General features: G+C 44.9%; 1 protein-coding gene across 14 annotated transcripts in view; it reads left to right on the top strand.

Moving 5' to 3' along the window:
• The window catches only part of LOC121269875 (transducin-like enhancer protein 3), a 161079-nt gene that overhangs the window by 87845 nt on the left and 53184 nt on the right, over nt 1-20050 (top strand). For all 14 annotated transcript variants that reach the window (XM_041174913.1, XM_041174918.1, XM_041174915.1 and 11 more), the window contains exon 5: nt 18019-18081. In XM_041174913.1, the coding sequence (XP_041030847.1) occupies nt 18019-18081 (63 nt within the window). The remainder of the gene's footprint in view (nt 1-18018; nt 18082-20050) is intronic.

Raw genomic sequence — 20050 nt, forward strand, 5'->3', positions numbered from 1 at the left:
CCTCTCTCTCTCTCTCTCTCGGTCTGTCACCCCCTCTCTCTCTCTCTCTCTCTCGGTCTGTCACCCCCTCTCTCTCTCTCTCTCTCTCGGTCTGTCACCCCCTCTCTCTCTCTCTCTCTCTCTCTCTGTCACCCCCTCTCTCTCTCTCTCTCTCTCGCTCGGTCACCCCCTCTCTCTCTCTCTCTCTCTCTCGCTCTGTCACCCCCTCTCTCTCTCTCTCTCTCTCTCTCTGTCACCCCCTCTCTCTCTCTCTCTCTCTGTCACCCCCTCTCTCTCTCTCTCTCTCGCTCTGTCACCCCCTCTCTCTCTCTCTCTCGCTCTGTCACCCCCTCTCTCTCTCTCTCGCTCTGTCACCCCCTCTCTCTCTCTCTCTCTCTCGCTCTGTCACCCCCTCTCTCTCTCTCTCTCTCTCGCTCTGTCACCCCCTCTCTCTCTCTCTCTCTCTCTCGCTCTGTCACCCCCTCTCTCTCTCTCTCTCTCTCGCTCTGTCACCCCTCCTCTCTCTCTCTCTCTCTCTCTCGATCTGTCACCCCCCTCTCTCTCTCTCTCTCTCTCGCTCGGTCACCCCCTCTCTCTCTCTCTCTCTCTCGCTCGGTCACCCCCTCTCTCTCTCTCTCTCTCTCTCGCTCTGTCACCCCCTCTCTCTCTCTCTCTCTCTCTCTCTGTCACCCCCTCTCTCTCTCTCTCTCTCTGTCACCCCCTCTCTCTCTCTCTCTCTGTCACCCCCTCTCTCTCTCTCTCTCTGTCACCCCCCTCTCTCTCTCTCTCTCTGTCACCCCCTCTCTCTCTCTCTCTCTCTCTCTCTCTGTCACCCCCCTCTCTCTCTCTCTCTCTGTCACCCCCTCTCTCTCTCTCTCTCTGTCACCCCCTCTCTCTCTCTCTCTCTGTCACCCCCTCTCTCTCTCTCTCTCTCTCTCTCTCTGTCACCCCCTCTCTCTCTCTCTCTCTCTGTCACCGCCTCTCTCTCTCTGTCACCGCCTCTCTCTCTCTGTCACCGCCTCTCTCTCTCTGTCACCCTCTCTCTCTCTCTCTCTCTCTGTCACCCCCTCTCTCTCTCTGTCACCCCCTCTCTCTCTCTGTCACCCCCTCTCTCTCTCTGTCACCCCCTCTCTCTCTCTGTCACCCCCCCCTCTCTCTCTCTCTCTGTCACCCCCCCCTCTCTCTCTCTCTCTCTCTCGGTCTGTCACCCCCCCCTCTCTCTCTCTGTCACCCCCCCCTCTCTCTCTCTCGGTCTGTCACCCCCCTCTCTCTCTCTCTCTGTCACCCCCCCTCTCTCTCTCTCTCACCCCCCCTCTCTCTCTCTGTCACCCCCCCTCTCTCTCTCTCTGTCACCCCCCCTCTCTCTCTCTGTCACCCCCCCTCTCTCTCTCTGTCACCCCCCCCTCTCTCTCTCTGTCACCCCCCCCTCTCTCTCTCTGTCACCCCCTCTCTCTCTCTCTGTCACCCCCTCTCTCTCTCTCTGTCACCCCCCCTCTCTCTCTCTGTCACCCCCCCTCTCTCTCTCTGTCACCCCCCCTCTCTCTCTCTGTCACCCCCCCTCTCTCTCTCTGTCACCCTCTTTTTCTCTCTCTCTCTGTCTGTCTCTCTCTCTGTGTGTCTCTCTCTCTCTCTCTGTCTGTACTTCCATCTGTCCACAACTAGATTTGCAAGAGAAAGAAAGACTTGTATTTATATAGTCTCGCATCTCTTGAGCAGCTTTGAAATTCTTTGTGGGCAATGATTTACTTTGTGCGGTTATTGTAAGTCAATTGGGGGCAATCATTTTACACACTGCAAGATTCCACAAGCAGTTGTGATTGGATTTGCAGGGCTAGGGAGAATAATTTTATCTGAATCTGACAGGCATTGGTGAGTAGAATTGGTCTGAGTGCAAGGCTGATGTTTGCCTTTTTTTTTCCACCCTACAACCCAGTCTCCAGTCTCGAAACGTAGAAACTGAGTTTTGAGCCATTTGATTAAACCATGGTTGATTTGTTTTTAGTAATAGTTCTTGCAAGTGAGGCGGGGGGTGGGGGGGGATTTTAGTCTGAACACTCCCATGGGCAGTGCAAGCTTGTTGATGGCCTCAGCAATGCCACTACAGGCAATGTGGCACTGTCTCAGTACCTTACTGGAGTGTTGGCTTAGAATCGATACCAAAATTGGTGACAGCCTATGTCCCTTTCATTCCTAAACCTGAAATGTCGCAAATTGAGGTGAGAAGATAACATTTGAGGAAGCGAATGAGTCATTGTGAATCAGCATTATTGTGTTGACTTGCTGATGTGTTTGTGGCTGGGAGATAATGGCTGGGAGATAATGTAGTTGACACGGTCATGGTCGCTCAATCCCTGGTGTGGGGTTTTCAGGCAGCAATCCCAAATTTGTCAGATTCCCTCAGAGGTGCATTAGCCTTTTGTTGTTACTGAAGCAGTCCCTCCCAGGGGCCCAGATTTTGTCAGTCCGGCAGGATTATTGCAGCACACCCAGTAAACATCAACAGCTTGCATTTGTACAGCATCTTTTTTTTTTAAGTAGTAAAGTGTCCCAAGATGCTTCACAGGAAGCTCTGTCACATGAGAGATTGGGACAAGTGACCAAAGGTTTGGTCAGTGATAGGTTTTAAGGAGCATCTTAAAGGAAGGGTTCAAGGAGGAAATTCCAGGGCATAGGGCCCAAGCAGTTGATGATACGGCTGCAATGGTGGAATGATGAATATCAAAGCGGTGCAAGAGGCCAGAATTGGAGGAGTGCAAGGACCTCGGAGGGCGTAGAGTTAGAGGTGGGGAGGCCATAGAACAGGTTTGCAATCAATCCCAGTATTAAAACAGCTCTTGTGTGTAATGGGTAGCCTAGAAGGTGTGAATAATTCATCTGGTGTCCTGTCCTCAAACCTGTCTATTTGTGATTGACTCTGCCAGGGTTATGCAGTGCTGCTGCTGTGTTTGCTGCTGCTTTGGGGAATTGTTTAGTTCTGAGGCTCAATTGTGATTAGAGACTCAGGTAGAGCACATTGTTTTTTCATTAAAATCTCTGGACTGGAAGCGAAGAGGAACTGATAATGAATGTAGTGAGGGGAGTGAGACTTTAAACTCTTGAATGGAGTGCTGCCTAATTGTCTGGTGGTTGGGTTGCCTTGGAAGTGGCAAGGAGCACTTAATAAGAGACTTGTGTACAATGTTCAACACCTGCCCTTTGTCGGTTTGTTTTCCCTTTTTTAAACCTTTAGCTCTCCTCAGAGCTATGGAGCAATTGAGATTCTTTGTCTGTCTCACTTTGTGTGCAGATATTGTCAGGTAGAAATGCAGGAAAGGTTACCAAAAGATGTATAAAGGTATCCTGTAATGTTTTAAATAGGTAACCTTTTGTATCCATTTACATTACAGTCCTGTCTCATGCAGCAGTTTATAGCCATAAGACATAGGAGCAGAAATTAGGCCATTCGGCCCATCGAGTCTGCTCCGTCATTCAATCATGGCTGATAAGTTTCTCAACCCCATATAAGAGACCATAAGACATAGGTCACAGGGCTTTGCTTTTTACATAGTACCTTTTAGTATACCAAGGCACTCCACAGGAATGTTGTCAAACAAAATTTGACACCGAGGCGCATGAGATATTGGGGCAAATGGCCAAAAGCCTGGTCAAACAGACAGGTCCTCAGAAACCTCTTAAAGAAGGAGCGAGGAATAGGCTGGAAATTCCAGAATTTGGGGCCTAGACTGCTGAAGGTACAGCCTCAAGCGGTGGAGCGATGAAATTTACAGCATGTGCAAGAGGCCAGGATTGGAGCATTGCAGAGACCTGAGTTGAAGGGCTGGAGGAGGCTAGAGGTAGAGTGGGCCTCCCATGTATAGAACCTCTGATTATGACTCCAAGAAATCACTTAACCGCTGCATCAGCAACTGCAGTAGCCTTTCTGAGCTGTGCAGTCTGTATCAAGTGGCATAGAGGTTTCTGATGGTCTGACCATTTCTCCCAGAGAACTCCCTGTCCCTTTTTAATGCCATAGGATCTTTGTACTATCCGTTTGGAGATGGGCCTTGGATCCTGTTCCTAGGACTTGCTTGCTGCAGGGGTTTTTAGAAATTCACATAATTAATCTGAGAATTAATGCTGTGTTATTTTTCAAAGAGGAATTTGATAAATACTTTGGATGGAGTAAAATTGAAGGCTGTGGGGAAAGATCAGGGGAGTGGGACTAACTAACCGGATGGCTATTTCTGAGTGTCAGCGTAATGGGCCAAATGGCCTGGGTTGTAAAATTCTGTGATAATTAACGTGCCTTTATGCTTTAGATTCTGTCTCCTCCAGTAGTCCCAGCACCCCTCACTAGCCATGGCCTTGTGCCTGTAGCCTTGATCCTTGCTGAGATGGGAAGAAGCCACAGTTGCTCATGTATGGTTGAAGAGTTTGGGTATTACTGATTAGATACAAAGTGGTTTTAATTTCCCAGAAAAAAGTTTTTTTTTAAAAAAAAAGTTCTAATCTTGGCAGTGAAGCATGGAGTGTGCGTGCGAGCAATGTCTCAAGGGCCTTATATTGTGAGTTAATTTACTTTTGAACTAATTGTTGTCACTGTAAGGTAGGAAAACTGCAACCCATTTGCATGCACCAAGTTCCTAGAGCCAGCAATGTGATAAAACTGATTATCTGGTTAACAATGGTGGTTTGGGAGGAATGGTTATTAATGGGAATCTCGGAGTAACGTGGATGTTGGGATGAGGTGGGAGCTAGTGTGGCTGGCAGTGCATGGGGAGAGCCTGATTTGAAGACTGGATCCTGAAGAGTAATGACTTTGTGAAGTCCAGTGACTTACGTACACAAAGTAGTTCATTGCGTAAAGTGCCTTGAGATTTTTCAACATGAAAGGAGTTCTTTTATAGATGCAATTTATGGCTATTAATTGAAACAATTGTTGGAGTCTCTTAGCTTCACAAACACCAAGCTCACAGCTTTGACTCTTTTCCCTAATGGCATCATAAACGCCAACCACTTAAATGACATGCTTGCAAGAATTATTCAAGTGTACATGTACACTGGGGGAGGCTGGGATCAGCTCATTTCTCCCTTTCCCTCCCACACATATACACAAACTCCTTGGCTCCTAATGATAGTGTAAGGGCAAATAGCTTTCAACATGTCTTTTGACAGGAGTACTGAAGTGAACACTTGAAATGGTGCTAGACAGCTGAAAGTGCTGATAATTGTGGAGCAGGAGTGTGACCACCAGTGCTCTGGGGCTTGTTTTTATTCACTTAATGGACGGTGTAGAGCAATGGGCCTTGCAAGTTTATGCTTTCTTTTCTTTTTAATCTCTCTTGCTTTATTCTCCTCCCAAACTCTCACTGATGTCTTTCAGTCTGCTCCTGGTTTCAGGTCCATGACTCACTCTCTCAGCCTCTGGTCTCTAGTTAAATGTGAAATAGTTGGGTTGTTGGGGAATTGGCTAATTCAGAGACAATGTCTTGCTACCACAGCTCCTAAACACACTTTAACTGGGTCTATATTTAGTGTTGCCAACTCTAGACCTATTCCTGGAGATGTCATCTAATGCCTGCAGCCATCCCAGCTCTTTCCGCATCCTCAATCCCTTTTTAACAAATAACCGTTTAAAGAAAAAGGTTTTTTAATGTCCCTGTGATTTTTTTTTCCCTGCCTTTTGTTGTTGCTTGCAGCAGTGTCCTTTAAATTAAACTTTAAACTTTAATTTCTGGATATTCCAGGGCAGTCCTGGAGGGCTGACAATCCTTTTTATGTCCCTTGCTGAAGCACTTTGGCTTGGTTGGGAGTGGGGTTTGAGTGATGGGAGAGGAGAGCGTATTCAGGAGTTGCCTATATCCTCAGTGTGAGAAGACCACGGTCAGCGCCCTTCTCCCTGGTTTACCAAATAAAGCTGGTTTGTTGTGGTTTTCAGTGCGAGTGGCACTGACTCGATCTTCTCGAGAATGAAAGGGTTAAGTGTTTACTGCAGCAGTTTCTCCCCCTTTGTTACTCGCAAAGCATATCTGGCACCAATAAGCCCCAGTGTTTCCTCTCCACCTTGTTTTGACAACAATGTCACCACAACATTTTGGAGAAAAATGTAACCTTGAGGTTGTTTGCCTTTTTAATCTCCATCCTTATCTCTCACCTGTTGCCGGCATTTACTCAGGAATTGTTTTCCGCTCCCCCCCTCTCCAACCTGCTGGTGGGAATGTTTCCCCGATCAATTGCCGTTTGGTCAAAGTTTTGATCAGTGGGGAGCATTGGCACACACCCCAGGGGCAGCTTGACACACCCAACAGCAGAAGGGCCTTTTCCACATTAAATTGATTTTGATTATAATAGGGTAGATGGAGAGACAATTTCTTAAGGTGGGGAGAGCCCACAAGGGAGCAGAACCTTAAAATTTAGAGCTAGGCTGTTGAGGGGTGATGTCAGGAAGCATTTCTTCACACAAGGGGAGTGGGAACCTGGAACACTCCCTCCCCAGAAAGGTACTGGGCATTAGGAACGTGCACACAGATGTCGGTAAGCTTCTTATCAATAACTAGCCAGTAACCCTGTGCAAAGAGAGGTGAGAGTTTACATCTTCGAAATAAGATTGTATTTGGACTGATGTCCTGAACTACAATGTAGACTATTCATGGTGTAAAGAGAAGTGGGTGTTTTCTCACTAGCTGAGAATGCGGAACCACAGATACAAGACTAATTGTAAGAGATTTGCAACCTGGAGGGTCCCAGGTTCTACTCCCTGTCTGTCCTGACTAGATGCTTTCAACCAGGATGATGATTGCCGTTGCTTTCTTTAAGTTAGCAGGAGGCCTGTCCTTTAGGATTCCTGCTCCTGATTGCTATCCAGAAAGTGGGCACTAGGCAAGGACCAGATTAGCCTGTTTCTAATGCTACCCCTCCTTTTAGTCGAATAATTTGCCTGCACTGTGATTAGACTTGATTTGTTTTTCAAAAAAAAATCCACGTGGTCAGGTACTGAAGGGCATCTATGGATCTGTATTAGTCTGTGAGCTGACGATTTTAGGGACAGAGGGGCTGGGCGGTGAGGTATTTGACTCCTCAATCTTAAATCTCCTTTCAGTCACATACTGAATAATGGTAATTGCACCAAGGAAAAAGTTTAGTTCCAGCAACTTCAACATGTTCGTTCTCAGCAGGAAAGCTGAATATTGGGAGGGGAGTTTTCCCACTCACCTTATCATTAATGGTTGGATGATGGAAGACAATGTTCCAGATTGATTTTAATTCATTTTTGGCTGTGGAGATTGCTGGCAAGGCTGGAATTTATTGCCAGACCCTTCGTTGTCCTGAGGTGCTGGTGGTGGGCCTGCATCTTGAGCTGATGCTCTTGGAGCAGTTTGCTACAACTGAGTAACTTGCAAGACCACCTCAGAGGGGAGTTGAGTCAAACACGTTGGTGTGCGACAGGAGTTGGACTCCATAACAAGGACCGGTTTCCTTTCCTAAGTTACTTTTGTGAGCCAGTTAGGTTTTAAGGACAATCTGACAGCTTCATGGTCACTTTTTTTTTAAAAAATGTGATCTTTAAAACTGACACTCTTCTCAAAACTGCCATGGTGGGGTTTGAACTAGTTTCCTGCATCATTAGCCTGTTAACATAACCACGACCACTATTCATTTTTCAATTTGACTTGAATTGAAGTTTGTGATTCAGACTATTGGAGTAAAGGCTAGTTGATTATAACACACAAACCTTTGGTCACTTCCTAACATGAGCCTAGGGAGCCCTGACATGTGAACCTTAATTGTCCGCAACTGTCTCAGAAGGGTAGGGTAAAACTGGCACTTGCTCGAGGTGAGCATTTTAATGGTTAAATTGGGAGTATTTCTTTTCACTGAATACATGTAGATATTCAAAAGTACAGTTGTGTCTGGGCAAATGGATGGAGCACTCCCACGTGAAAAGATAACAAAAGAACAAACTTGCATTTTTATGATTCCTTTTGCAACCTCAGGATGTCTCGAATGAAGTTTTTTTTTGGGAAGTCGTCGGACACGACCAGTTTACACACAGCAAGATCCCAAAAACAACAATGTGATAAAGGTCAAATAAACTGTTTTTAGTGATGTTGATTTAATGATCTCTGAATGATTTTAAGCATGGACTTCACTCTCCAAGTCCATGTGCAGTCCCTAGCTGCTTCTTTTCTACAAACTCTGGCCTTTCCTCTATTTACTTGCAGCAAGGAAAATATCCTAACGGGCTGTAAATAATCAAGACCAGAAAGGGTCGTGGCGAGGGTGGAGGTTGGGAGAGGACAGAAGAGTAGAGGGGCACAAGGAGAGATCAAAATACTGCAGGTCCTGGAAGTCTGAAATACGCACAAGGAGTAGGAGGCCATTCAGCCCCTCGAGCCTGCTCTGCCATTTAATAAGATCATGGCTGCCCTGATAACAGCCTGAAATCTGCATCCCACCTCCAGCTGATAGCCCCCTACCCCTTTGCTTACCAAGAATCTATCCACCTCTGCCTTTTAAAAATATTCAAAGACTCTACTTCCACCACCTTTTTCAGAAATAGAGTTCCAGGAGTGAGAAAATTTTGTCTCATCCCTGTTTTAAATGGGTGACCCCATAATTTTTTAAACAGTGACCCCGAGTTCTAGATTCTTCCACGAGAGAAAACACCCTCTCCGCATCCACCCTATCAAGACCCCCTCAGGATCTTACGTTTCAACCAAAACAGAAAACGCTAGAAATACTCAGCAGGTCTGGCAGCATCTGGAGAGAAAAACAGAGTTAGTGTTTCAGGCCAAAGACCCAAAGTTAACTCTTCCTCTCAGTGCAGATGCTGCTGGACCTCCTGAGTATTTCTAGCATGTTCTGGTTTTACCTCCCTGGACCTGTTGGATGGGAAATTCCCTCCTCTGCCCATTAAAGGCCCCATTTTGAAGAAAGAATTCCAAATCATTACAACAACTCAACAAGTGAGAGAGTTTGGACATGATGATGTATTTTGTGTACTCCCCTCCCCCAGCCCCCCACCCCCTTAAACTATTGAAACTGAACTTGTGTTGGGGAGGGGAGAGGGGCTTGTTGGATTCTCCACTTAGTGTAAGAGGTCCACACATCAGTTCTTGGGTATATTGCTGTTTATTTTTGGTACTACAGGATGTTTAATGTGGGGCAGAATTACATTAAGCATTCTGAAACCAAGCTGGGACTTTGGTTATGTGCTGAGATGGGGGAGACTGGAGTTGTTCTCCTTGGAATGCAGCAGAGAACATTAAGGGGCAATTTGATTGAGGTGTTCAAAATTGTGAAAGGTTTTGATGGGGTAAATAAGGAGAAACCGTTTCCAGAGATGAGGGTTGATACCTTTAAATGGTTAATTGGCAAAGTAACTAGAGGTGACATGAGGATAAACTTTTTTTAAACACAAAAAGAATTCCAAATCATTACAACTGAACAAGTGACAAGGTTTGGACATAAGATATAGGAGCAGTAGGCCATTCGGTCTATTGAGTCTGCTCAGCCATTCAATAAGATCATGGCTGATCTGATGACATGATGGTATAGGGTTGAAAGGACAGTAGAAGCAGATTCTGTGGTAGGTTTCAAAAGAAAATTGGATGATTATTTGAAAGGAGAATGTTTGCCAGGCAATTGGAGAAAAGAATACAAGAGTGGAACCAATGGGATAGCTGCTTCAAAGAGCTGGCATGGACACAATGGGCTGAATGGCCCCTCCTGTGTTTTATGATTCTATGATGGGTCACCTGGATTAAGTCACCTGTCTGTAACTTGGAGCTTTCTTCTCTTTTAGGAGCTGATTCCTTGCTGGAGTTACTCGTCAGCTCTGCTGATACCTTGCCCTGGTTGGGGAGGGGGTGGTGTCATTCGTCTATCTTCTGATGGTACAGATAGACCAGTCATCACACAGGCATCACAGCTTAGTCTGACCTTGGTTTAAATCCAACTGTGTGATTCCTGCAACGAGCTGAGATCATTGACAGTCAATTGGACCTGGTGTCACCTGACTTGGAAGGTTGAATGGCATACTGGATAAACTGTCCCAGGAAACAACTTGGGACTTTTTAAACTGCGTTTTAAGGTGCTATATAAATGCAAGTTGTTTAGTGCTGAGCACACTACTTTCCAACTTCCATTTAATCTTGCCACTGACATAATTCCTCTGGCTTCTTTATAAGTTAGAAGTTAGTGTCTTGAGATACCAGGAAGTTCAGACGTCCTAAGGTTTGGCTGGATGGATGAGGGGGAGGTGATGGAGGAGGTGTGGGTGGGGTCGTGGTCAGAAAACTAATTCATGGGATTGGAACCTGGTTGACTGTTGGTGTTGGCTTGTTGCTGCCTGCTTGCTGTATCTGCCCTTAAATTGTGAAGCAGCTCCGATTGGCAGCTTGAAAATTCAATTTAATAACCTGGCTTGGTGCACGTCATATGATTTCACAGACTGTTGTGGTCAAGGAAGGTGCAATTTACATAATGATCTCCAGGGCTGGTTCTCTTGTAACCATGGTAACGGGGAAGATGAATTGTGAATTTTTCTTGGCTGGAAATTACCCATTGGCAGTTCTGAGAAGAGTGTGTGTGCCACAGAGGCCTTGATAAATGGATCATATTACTGGGAGCTGTAATGCTTCATAAAGTCTTTACTTGGCAGTTTTGCTCTTTTTCGTTCTGTCAGAGATTAATAGAATTTGGCGACAAACAGTTTAGATGTGGTTTTGAACCCATGTTTATCTTGTGAGATGGGGTATGGGGTGAAAGAGAAGAAAATCTCTGCTGTTCACTGACGTCTTGAGGTATCGTAGGCAGTAGGGGCTACGCTTAAATCTCGCAGCAAATCTAGTCAGCGTGACTCTTCCGAACTGAAGAAGAGTCATACGGACACGAAACGTTAACTCTTTGCTTTTCTCTCCACCAATGCTGCCAGACATGCTGAGTTTTCTGTTCTTCTTTCAGATTTCCAGCATCTGCAGTATTTTGCTTTTACTTGAATCTCAAGTGTGGGATGTTGGAAGGAAGAATATAGGAGTAGGCCATTCAGCCCCTCAAGTCATTCAGTTAGATCATGGCTGATTAATCCGAACCTTACCTTTATTTACCCACCTTGATGTTGTAATACCCATGCCTCACAATTTTGAAACCTTCATGTCATAATTAAGCAGGGTTGACCTGAACAGATGGACGTGAATTGCTGCAAAATTTGATGACTCTAAAATAGCTGTTACATCTGTGCTGCAGACTTATTCTGCCTGGCAAGGCAGAATTCTCCTTCTCATCCATTCTATTTTTATGTTTTTTTTTCTCCTCCACATACATATGCTTGCAGTCTGCACATTAATGGATTTCTTAAAATTAGTTTTTATCCTGGTGTTAATTAGACTGCCCTCTTTCCCTGTCCTGCACCCCCCCACCCCCCACCCCCGCCAAAAAAAAAAATTAGCGAATAGAAGATAGAGAATTGGGCAAAAGATAAGACCACAGCCCTTTCATTCATAGGCCAAAAAGAAGTACAATCTCGAGAGGTTTGAAGTGTAAATGAGGTTTCGGTGATTTGTTGCCCCAGATGCAAAGTGTTAAAGACATCTCGGGCCAATGGAGAGGAACTGCACACCTCTGAGTATAGCGTTGACTGCTGCATATTAAGACTTTCAGCAGCTCGTTACTGAAAACAAGCAAGCCTCTGTTTGGCTAACAATTGTTGTTTTTACTCTTTTGAAGCCTCTGACCACTCCTGGGAAAGAGGTGAGGGGATTGCCACCGTGCATTACCTGCAGGCCCTGCTGTCCGCCCAGTCTGAGTTTTTTGGCCATGCCATAGTGGAGGTTTCCGTGATGTCACGGCCTGCGGAGGTGTTGAGCAGTGCCTGAGGTGGTTGGTTGTTTCCTTGGGCGATGAAGATGGTAATGTTTGTCCTCCTCAGCTACTCCCTGTGGTAGTGAGTTCCATTCTCACCACTCTGGGTAGAGAAGTTTCTCCTGAATTCCCTACTGGATTTATTAGTGGCAGTTTTATATTGGTGGTCGCTAGATCTGGCCCCATGGACTAGTGGAAGTACCTTGTGCTTGCAGGAGCTCGCTGTGTACAAATTGGCTGCCACATTCCCTACATTGCAACAGTGACTGGAAAGTGTTTTGGGATGTCCTGAGGTGGAAGATGCTTTACAAATGGAGCTTCCTTCTCGGAGGGTCTGAGTTTAGGGCAACCCATTTGGGTCGGTGCTGTGGATTTTGCTTTTTGCACTGTTCCCCCTGGTGGGGAATGTCTTTGGCCAATAATTGACGGTGGATGCTTGTTACATTCTCTTGTTGCTGGTATTCGGTCCCTGTACAGGTAAGGTGTGTGTTAAAATGCCGAATGTCTTTGTACTGTGGCTGAGTGGGGGAGGCAGGTTGGAGGATGGAATTTTGAACTAATGACGAAACATTAAGGACCATGGAGAGGCGAGGCTCCATTTAAGTTGTCATATGTCCCTCTGTCTGAATGGGTCTGATCACTTGGAGAATCCCCACAGAGATACACCCAGGGAAAAGAATCAAACAGCTAGGTATTTTTTTTTAACTGACAGCCTCGAAAGAACCTCCTAGTGCTTAATAGAGCTCGAGTTATAGGGCTCTTAATTTGCATATTAATAAGGAGAAAGACCTCACTCCATTGTTTGAAGCTACTTGGGAGAATTTAAAGAACCTGAGAATTGACAGTATTCCCAGAGTCTCAAAAATGTATTCACAAATATGTACAGTACATAACAAGTGTAGAGTGTGTAAAAGGGACAATATAACCAGTAAAGTGTAGATTCCCAGAATAATACCAGGGCTACAAGGGTTAAATTATGCATATGGGTTAAGCAGACACAGCTTGTGTTAAATTGAGTAGAGAAGATTAAGGGGTTATATAACTGATGCATTTAAGATGATTGGGTTAGATAGAGGGAAATTATTTCCTGTATTGGGGTAGTCCAGAACCAAGGGGAATAACCTTAATAGCTAGAGCTAGGCTGTTCAGGGGCGGTGAGTAAACAGTTCACCCACAAGAGTTCAGTGAAAATCTGGAGCACTCCCTCACAAAAGCTGTTGAGGCTGGGGCTGCGTGGGGTGGGGTGGGGTGGGGGGAGGGGTGTGGTCAATTAAGAATTTCAAAGCTGTAGTTGATGGATTTTTGTTAAGTAAGGTTTATGGAACCAAGGTGGGTAGATGGGGTTAAGCTACAGAGCAGGCATGATTTAATCCAGAGACAGAACAGGTTTGAGGGCCTGTTTGTGGTGGTGTGACTGGAGTCCAGAAGAAATGAGGTGTAAATTTGCACATGCTCTGTCTCCCTTCTGTGGCATCTCATTTTTAAACAAATCCTGTTTTTTTTTTTGGCTGTCCCATTGTGTGATGATAAACTTCAACAAAAGGACTCTAGCTCAATTCCTGAAGTTTCTTTATTAACTGCATCTAAATAAGAGGCAAAGAAAAACATTATGCAAATTTTGGAAATCTGAAGCAGAAAATGCTGGTTATGCTTGAACAAGTTAGGTTTGCAGCTGTGGAAAGAAGAAGCAAGTTAACCTTTTGGGTCAAACATCATCAGGGAGCCAGTCTTGTTGACTCCGAGCCTGTGCATCTTGCGTATCTCTTTTGAAACTTGCCATTGAATGTGCTTTCATCGTCCTTTCTGATTAGTGCATTCCAGATCGTAACAAGTCTGGCTGTCTCTCTGGTAGTTGATTTCTTTATTTAACTGAACATTGTTGGCTGTGGGAATACCAAACATAGGCATTCAACAACAATAAATTGCATTTATGTAGTCCCTCTTTTTTTAAAATGCCACTTTGTGAAGCTCTTGGAGCTTGACAGGGTAGATAGACACTGCGAGGCAAAGCTGGGAACTTTCGTCACTGTCTCAGGACAAGGGGTTGGTCAGTTAAGAGTGAGATGAGAAATACTTTCACTCTGGATTCGTGAGCCCTTGGAATTCTCTACCCCAGAGAGCCTTGGATGCCAGGTTGCTGAGTATATTCAAGACTGAGGTCAACAGGCTTTGGATACTAAAGGAATCAAGGAAGATGGGGGTAGGGCAGGAGAATGGAGTTGAGGTAGAGGATCAGGCATGATCTTACTGAATGGCGGAGCAGGCTCAAGGGGCTGAATGGCCTCCGTCTGCTCTTTTACTTCTTGTTCACCTGCACCTGTCCTGATGATGGGTGCCCAAGAAGGTGGATGTTGGGAGGAATGGCCAGCAGCTTGGTCAATCAGCCGAGTGTTGCACATGGTCTTAAAGGAGGACAGAGCATTGAAAGGCAGAAGAATCTAGGGGACACATTGAAAAATATAATACCTGGGTGAGTGAAGATGTGACTGTCAATGATGGGACAAAGGCCAGGGGAGAAGGGTGGTTGACTAACCTCAAAATGATACTTTTGGCATGTTGTAAGTGGATTTAAAGGGTAACACGTGCAAATTTGGAACTGTAGTTCCTTGAAGAAATGTGTATTGACTTATTCTATTTTTGGTCCTTTGAGAAGAGTGGGTGGTTGCTCAGTGTATGGGAGTCTCTTTGAACAGCAATGAAATAACTGACCAGATAATCTGCTTTTAGGGACATAAGGAGAGCTCCCACTAGGGGTCTTTCACATAGTGACTTGGGGTCTTTTGTGTCACCTGGTGAGGGCAGATTGAACCTCAGTTTAACATTTCATCTCTGAAATTTTGGTACTGGCACTGGGGGGAGGGGGGGTGGTCAGCCTGGAATATAAACTCCACTCTCTGGAGTGGGACTTGAACCTTCAACTTAGTAGCTGAGGTTCAATTCCATGCAGACCATGGATCAACACTTGATGCTCCTGAACAGAAAGAAACTGGCAAAGACAAATGTGAAGGGAGATGTCCTGGCATTCAACGCTCTAATGAAATCCCATTGTGCACGACCTCAATGTAATGAGAGAGAGTATCACTAAAGTGTCTTGGAGCCTTCTCATCTTCACTCACCCATTTCTAGCAAACTGTCAGCCTCTCTTGCAAAACTTAACAGCTGATTGAAGAGTAGCACTGACAAGCTTGAGATAACCTGCTCCCTTTAGTGTGGTATATTCTGTTTGGCAAGTGATGGGGGATGGGGGCGGGGGTTGGGAACTTATGAAAATGAGGCATGGCCCAGCTAAGCTGCTTGAAGTTTCTGTCAGCTGTCCTTTTGAGAATTTTTTGGTACTAAAGTTAGGCCAATTTTAAAAATTTATTGTTGGAGACATCCCATCCTGGTGGAGGTCCACTGCCATTGTCCAAGAGACAGCGCACTGGAGTGCGAAGATAATTTGTAGAGACCTTGTTAAATTTACCTATGGCCTAAAGTAGCAGTGTTGCCTTTTGAACTTTGAGTGAACAAAATGTGGGCACACTTCCTCACCTGTAAGTACCTGCTTCTTGCTCTCATGTACGTGCACTCTTTTTCTTCTCTCATGGCATTATGTAAAGCTGGCCTTATGAGCCATCATGTTTGAATATTTTACGTTGTTAGCGTGTTCTAACTGTGTGATTACAGATGTGAGCCTTTGCATTGGTGGGTGCAGAGAGTGTTGAAGTTGAACTAGAAGCCATTTTGACAGCTGTTTAACTTCAAAGATTACACGCAGGTTTAGTGAAGGAGGGAAAAGGAACAAGTGCCTTAGTGCTTGTCTTTTAATGAAACTTTAATAAATGTCTGTGTGCTGAAATGTATAAGAATAATCCTTTTGAACTGTGTAGACAGATAGCAGTTACTCTTTCTGTGTACAAGTACTCATGAAATTTATGGTGTTGTCCTGAGGAATGTGTTCAGCGATGACGAATAGTTTCATATTGTCAAGTGTAATGTTTTATAAGCTAAGGATCTTTGAGTTTGTGGAAGTCTTTCTCCCTCTTTGCTGTCTAAGTCAGGACCACCCGTGAGGGAAATTGTTAATATAAGCTGTGTTTTCATGCAGCCTGTAATTTGGTTGTATGGCAATGTGTGCAGTTAATTAGACAGCTTGGAGAATTGCATACTTAATCAAATGGAACAAGAAGAGAAAACCTTTGACTTTTAGAGGACTTGGGCTGCACTTGGGGTGTTCTCTGGTGCCTTGTTAAGGCATTGTGTAAAATGGAATCCCATTTCCAGGTTCGTAATTGAATAAAGCAATCGTGAATCCATAGTGTTGTCTTCTCTTACAGAATCACAGAATTGTTACAGCGTAGAAGGAGGCCATTCGGCCCAGTGTGTCTGCATCATCTCTCTGAGCATTTTAACTTAGTGCCAATCTCCTGCCTTTTCCCTGTAACCCTGCACATTGTTTCTACTTAAATAACCATCCAATGCCCTCTTAAATGCCTTAACTGAACTTGCCTCCACCACACTTCCAGGCAGTGCATTCCACACCCTAACTACTCGCTGTGTGAAAAAGTTTTTCTCACCTCGCACTTGCTTCTTTTGCAAAACACTTTAAAATTGTGCCCTCTGGTTCTCGATCGGTTTATGAGCGGGAACATTTTCTCCCTATCAACTGTGCCCAGAACCCATATGATTTTAAAAACATCTATCAAGTCTCCTTTCAACCTTATCTCCAAGGAAAACAGTCCCAACTTCTCCAATCTTTCCTCATAAGTGAAGTGTCTCATCCCTGGAACCGTTCTCGTAAACCTTTTCTGCACTCTCTACAATGCATTCACATCCTTCCTATAGTGTGGCGCCCAGAACTCCAACTGAGGTCTAACCAATGTCTTATATAAGTTCACCATAACCTCCCTGCTCTTATACTCTATGCCCCTATTAATGAAGCCTAGAATACTGTATACTTTAGAAACAGTTCTCTCTACCTGTCCTGCTACCTTTAATGACTTATGTACATATACACCCAGGTCTCTGCTCCTGCACACCCTTTAGAATAGTATCCTCTATTTTATACCGTCTCTTCATGTTCTTTGTACCAAAGTGTATCACCTCACATTTCTCTGCATTGAACTTCATCTGCCACTTATCTGCCCACTCCACCAATGTGTCAATGTCCTTTTGAAGTTCTACACTGTCCTCCTCGTAGTTTACAATTCTCCCGAGCTTTGTGCCGTCCGCAAACTTTGAAACTGTCCCCTGCACGCCAAGATCTACCTGTACCAATAGGTGTTGGGATCCACCTACGATTTGGGGAGTGGTTCGCAACCTTGTCATGAGAGAAATGAGGTAGTGAAGAACCCTAGTGCCAGCTGATTAAGCCAGCTTGTTCCCATGGCAACAGTCCCCTTATGGCTATACCATAGTCAAGAACACAAGGTAAAAATCCTGCTGCCATTTTCTGGTGGTTCTGATGAAACATCAAGGTGATACCTGATGGCTGTGGAAGATGAGTTTTTCCCAAGGATTGGACTTGGTGTGATGCCCAACCATTAATAACCATATCCCTTGATAACCCTGCCCCCATGTTTCTTATGTTCTTGTTGCGAAGGGAATCGAGGAATGTGGGATAGTGCAGGGAGGTGGAGTTAAGGTAGAAAATTAACCATGATCTTGTTGAATGGTGAAGCAGGCTGGAGGGACCAAATGGCCTAATCCAGCTCCTCTTTCTTGTGTTCTTAAGCAGCTGCTCACATGTGAGGAGGTGCACCTTGATGTGGAACCAATTGTAGCACTTTTAGTATTACTGAGATCCAATAACTTGGTGCAGATTGGAGAGGGGGTGAATTGAACTTGGGTTCATCTTCCCTGCCAGGTTCCATTCTATAGTGGGAGGTGTACGTACCAACCTGAGTGTTCAGGACCTTTATTAATGGATAACTTAAAATGTTGGAACAAGAGTATGCCATTTGGTATCTCTCTCTCTCTCTCTCTCCTGCTTGACCATTTTTGTTGGGCATGGTAGCTTTTATCGTAACTCTCACCATTTACTTGATATCAGCACAATAAAAACTTGGGATCTAATGGTGTTATTATTCTCCCCAGTACCTCAATTTACTTTGCATTCGAAGCCTTCTGCGACAGTGTGTTTCACATTCTCTGTCAATCTTGTGTGAAGAGATTTTTCCTCATACTAATTAAAGTTTCCTTGTTCCTTTTCCTGTTCAGACTGAGATTGCTAAAAGGCTAAACACGATCTTGGCACAAATCATGCCTTTCCTTTCACAAGAGGTAAGTGATCCTGCTCAAATCTCTAGTTATTTGCTATTTAATGCTGTGAGAGTATAGAAGCTTAAAAGATTCTTGTATCTGGTTTGCCTCCTGTAAGTGTATCTCTCCATTAAGAAATATACTTTCTGCCTCTTCCCTCTTGAAATGTCGAATGTACGCACCATCTCTCCAGTACCTCCTATATTGATGGCCTTGCCCTCTCTCTGTTAATCCACCCATCATTTGAAGAGGATTAGGTGCTGTAGTTTTTCAGGTCCAAGTAGCAGGTGTGACCTGTATGGTTAACCTCTTCATTAACCCACCTACATGATGTAGTCCCGCTGGAGGAATCCTGTAAGGATCTTCTCTTCCAACTCATTGTCCATCCAAAATGGAGCATATAAGGGGGAGGTGGTGGCATTGTGATATTATCAATGGACTGGTAATCCAGAGGCCCAGGGTAATGCTCTGGGGATCTGCATTCGAATCCCCACAGCAGATGGTGAAATTTGAATTCAATAAAAATCTGGAATTAAAAGTCTGATGATGATCATTGCCGATTTGTTGTAAAAACCCATTTGGTTCACCAACGTCCTTCAGGAAAGGAAATCTGCTGTCCTTACCTGGTCTGGCCCTACATGTGACTCTAGACCCACAGCAATGTGGTTGACTTTTAGATGCCCTCTGAACAAGGGCAATTGGGGATGGGTAATAAATGTTGTCCTAGCCAGTGATGCCCACATCCCAGGAATGAATAATATAAAAACAAAGTGCTCTACTGTTGCTGTGAGCTGTCTGTGGTTGAAATAGGATATTGTCTAGGTGGTGTGCCAGTGAGGACATTGGAAGGGGCTCTGGAGGTAGATTGTGGCCAAGGTTGCTGCCATCCACCAATCCCTGTTGAAACATTCATATTGGTCAAAGACTGATTTTTACCTTGGTTCAGATGCACCCCATGGCTGTTAGCTGGCAATACTGTTACAGGGCCTGTTTGAGAATGTAGGACCAGGAATGGATCACTCAGCCTTTTGAGCCTATTTCAATCTTCTCTTCCATCATGGCTGATCTTTATCTCGACGAAATTTACCCGTCTTTTATCTTTGTTCTTTGATACCCTTGCCCAACAAATATCTATCCACCTCGGTCTTAAATTTCAGTTGGACCACAAGTCTTTTGGAGTAATGAATTGCAGATTGCCTTTCTGTGGGGAGAAGTGCTTCCTGATTTCCTTCCATGCTGCAGCTCTGTTTGTCTGGGCATGAAATGGAGGCTTTGACTATCTTCAATGATTGGGAGATTCATGACCCATTACCCCACCCTGACCTGGGCTCAACCACTGCTGCTTGGTGATGCCACTGTTGATGGAATGATGGTTCCTTGACACGATTCTTGTCACACCCCAACTCCAGTTTTAATGAGTCACTGCTCCCACACGGGAAGCGAGGGAACGAAAACCTGAAAGCTGGTCCCATGTGTGCATGTTTTCCAGTGTCCCTTGCTACTCCCGGCTTGGCATAGGAGGCAGCACTTGCCAGCTTCTGGAATGTGTGTGGGCTGCATCCTCCTGGTTGTGGGATTGGAAGCGGGTGGTGTTCAAAACTAGTGACAACACTGTAAAAGCAGCTGTAAAAACCCTTGAGCATGCTGCCTGCCTTTTTTATTTTTGTGGTATCTGTGCGTGTATGTGGGGGGTGTGACAAAGGGACTCCAATTTGGCCAATTCATCCTCCCTAATACCCCAGAATGTAAAAGAGACTGATTGGAATATCCAGTGAGTTGGACATGGCGTGGGACTTGTGATTTTATAGCAAACTTGAGTTAAACTACAGCAAAGTCTCCCGATTAAAGCAGGATTATTTCTCCAGCAAAATGCAGTCAGTGGAGGATAGTTATATAAATGATGCGTAAATTCAATCCCAGTCACAAACAAGTCTTTCAGCATGATTGACAGGGGAACTCCCCCCACCCACCATCTCCGTTTGGTCATGAC

Source organism: Carcharodon carcharias, chromosome 26 (assembly GCF_017639515.1).
Source record: "Carcharodon carcharias isolate sCarCar2 chromosome 26, sCarCar2.pri, whole genome shotgun sequence".
In the NCBI taxonomy this organism is placed as follows: domain Eukaryota; kingdom Metazoa; phylum Chordata; class Chondrichthyes; order Lamniformes; family Lamnidae; genus Carcharodon; species Carcharodon carcharias.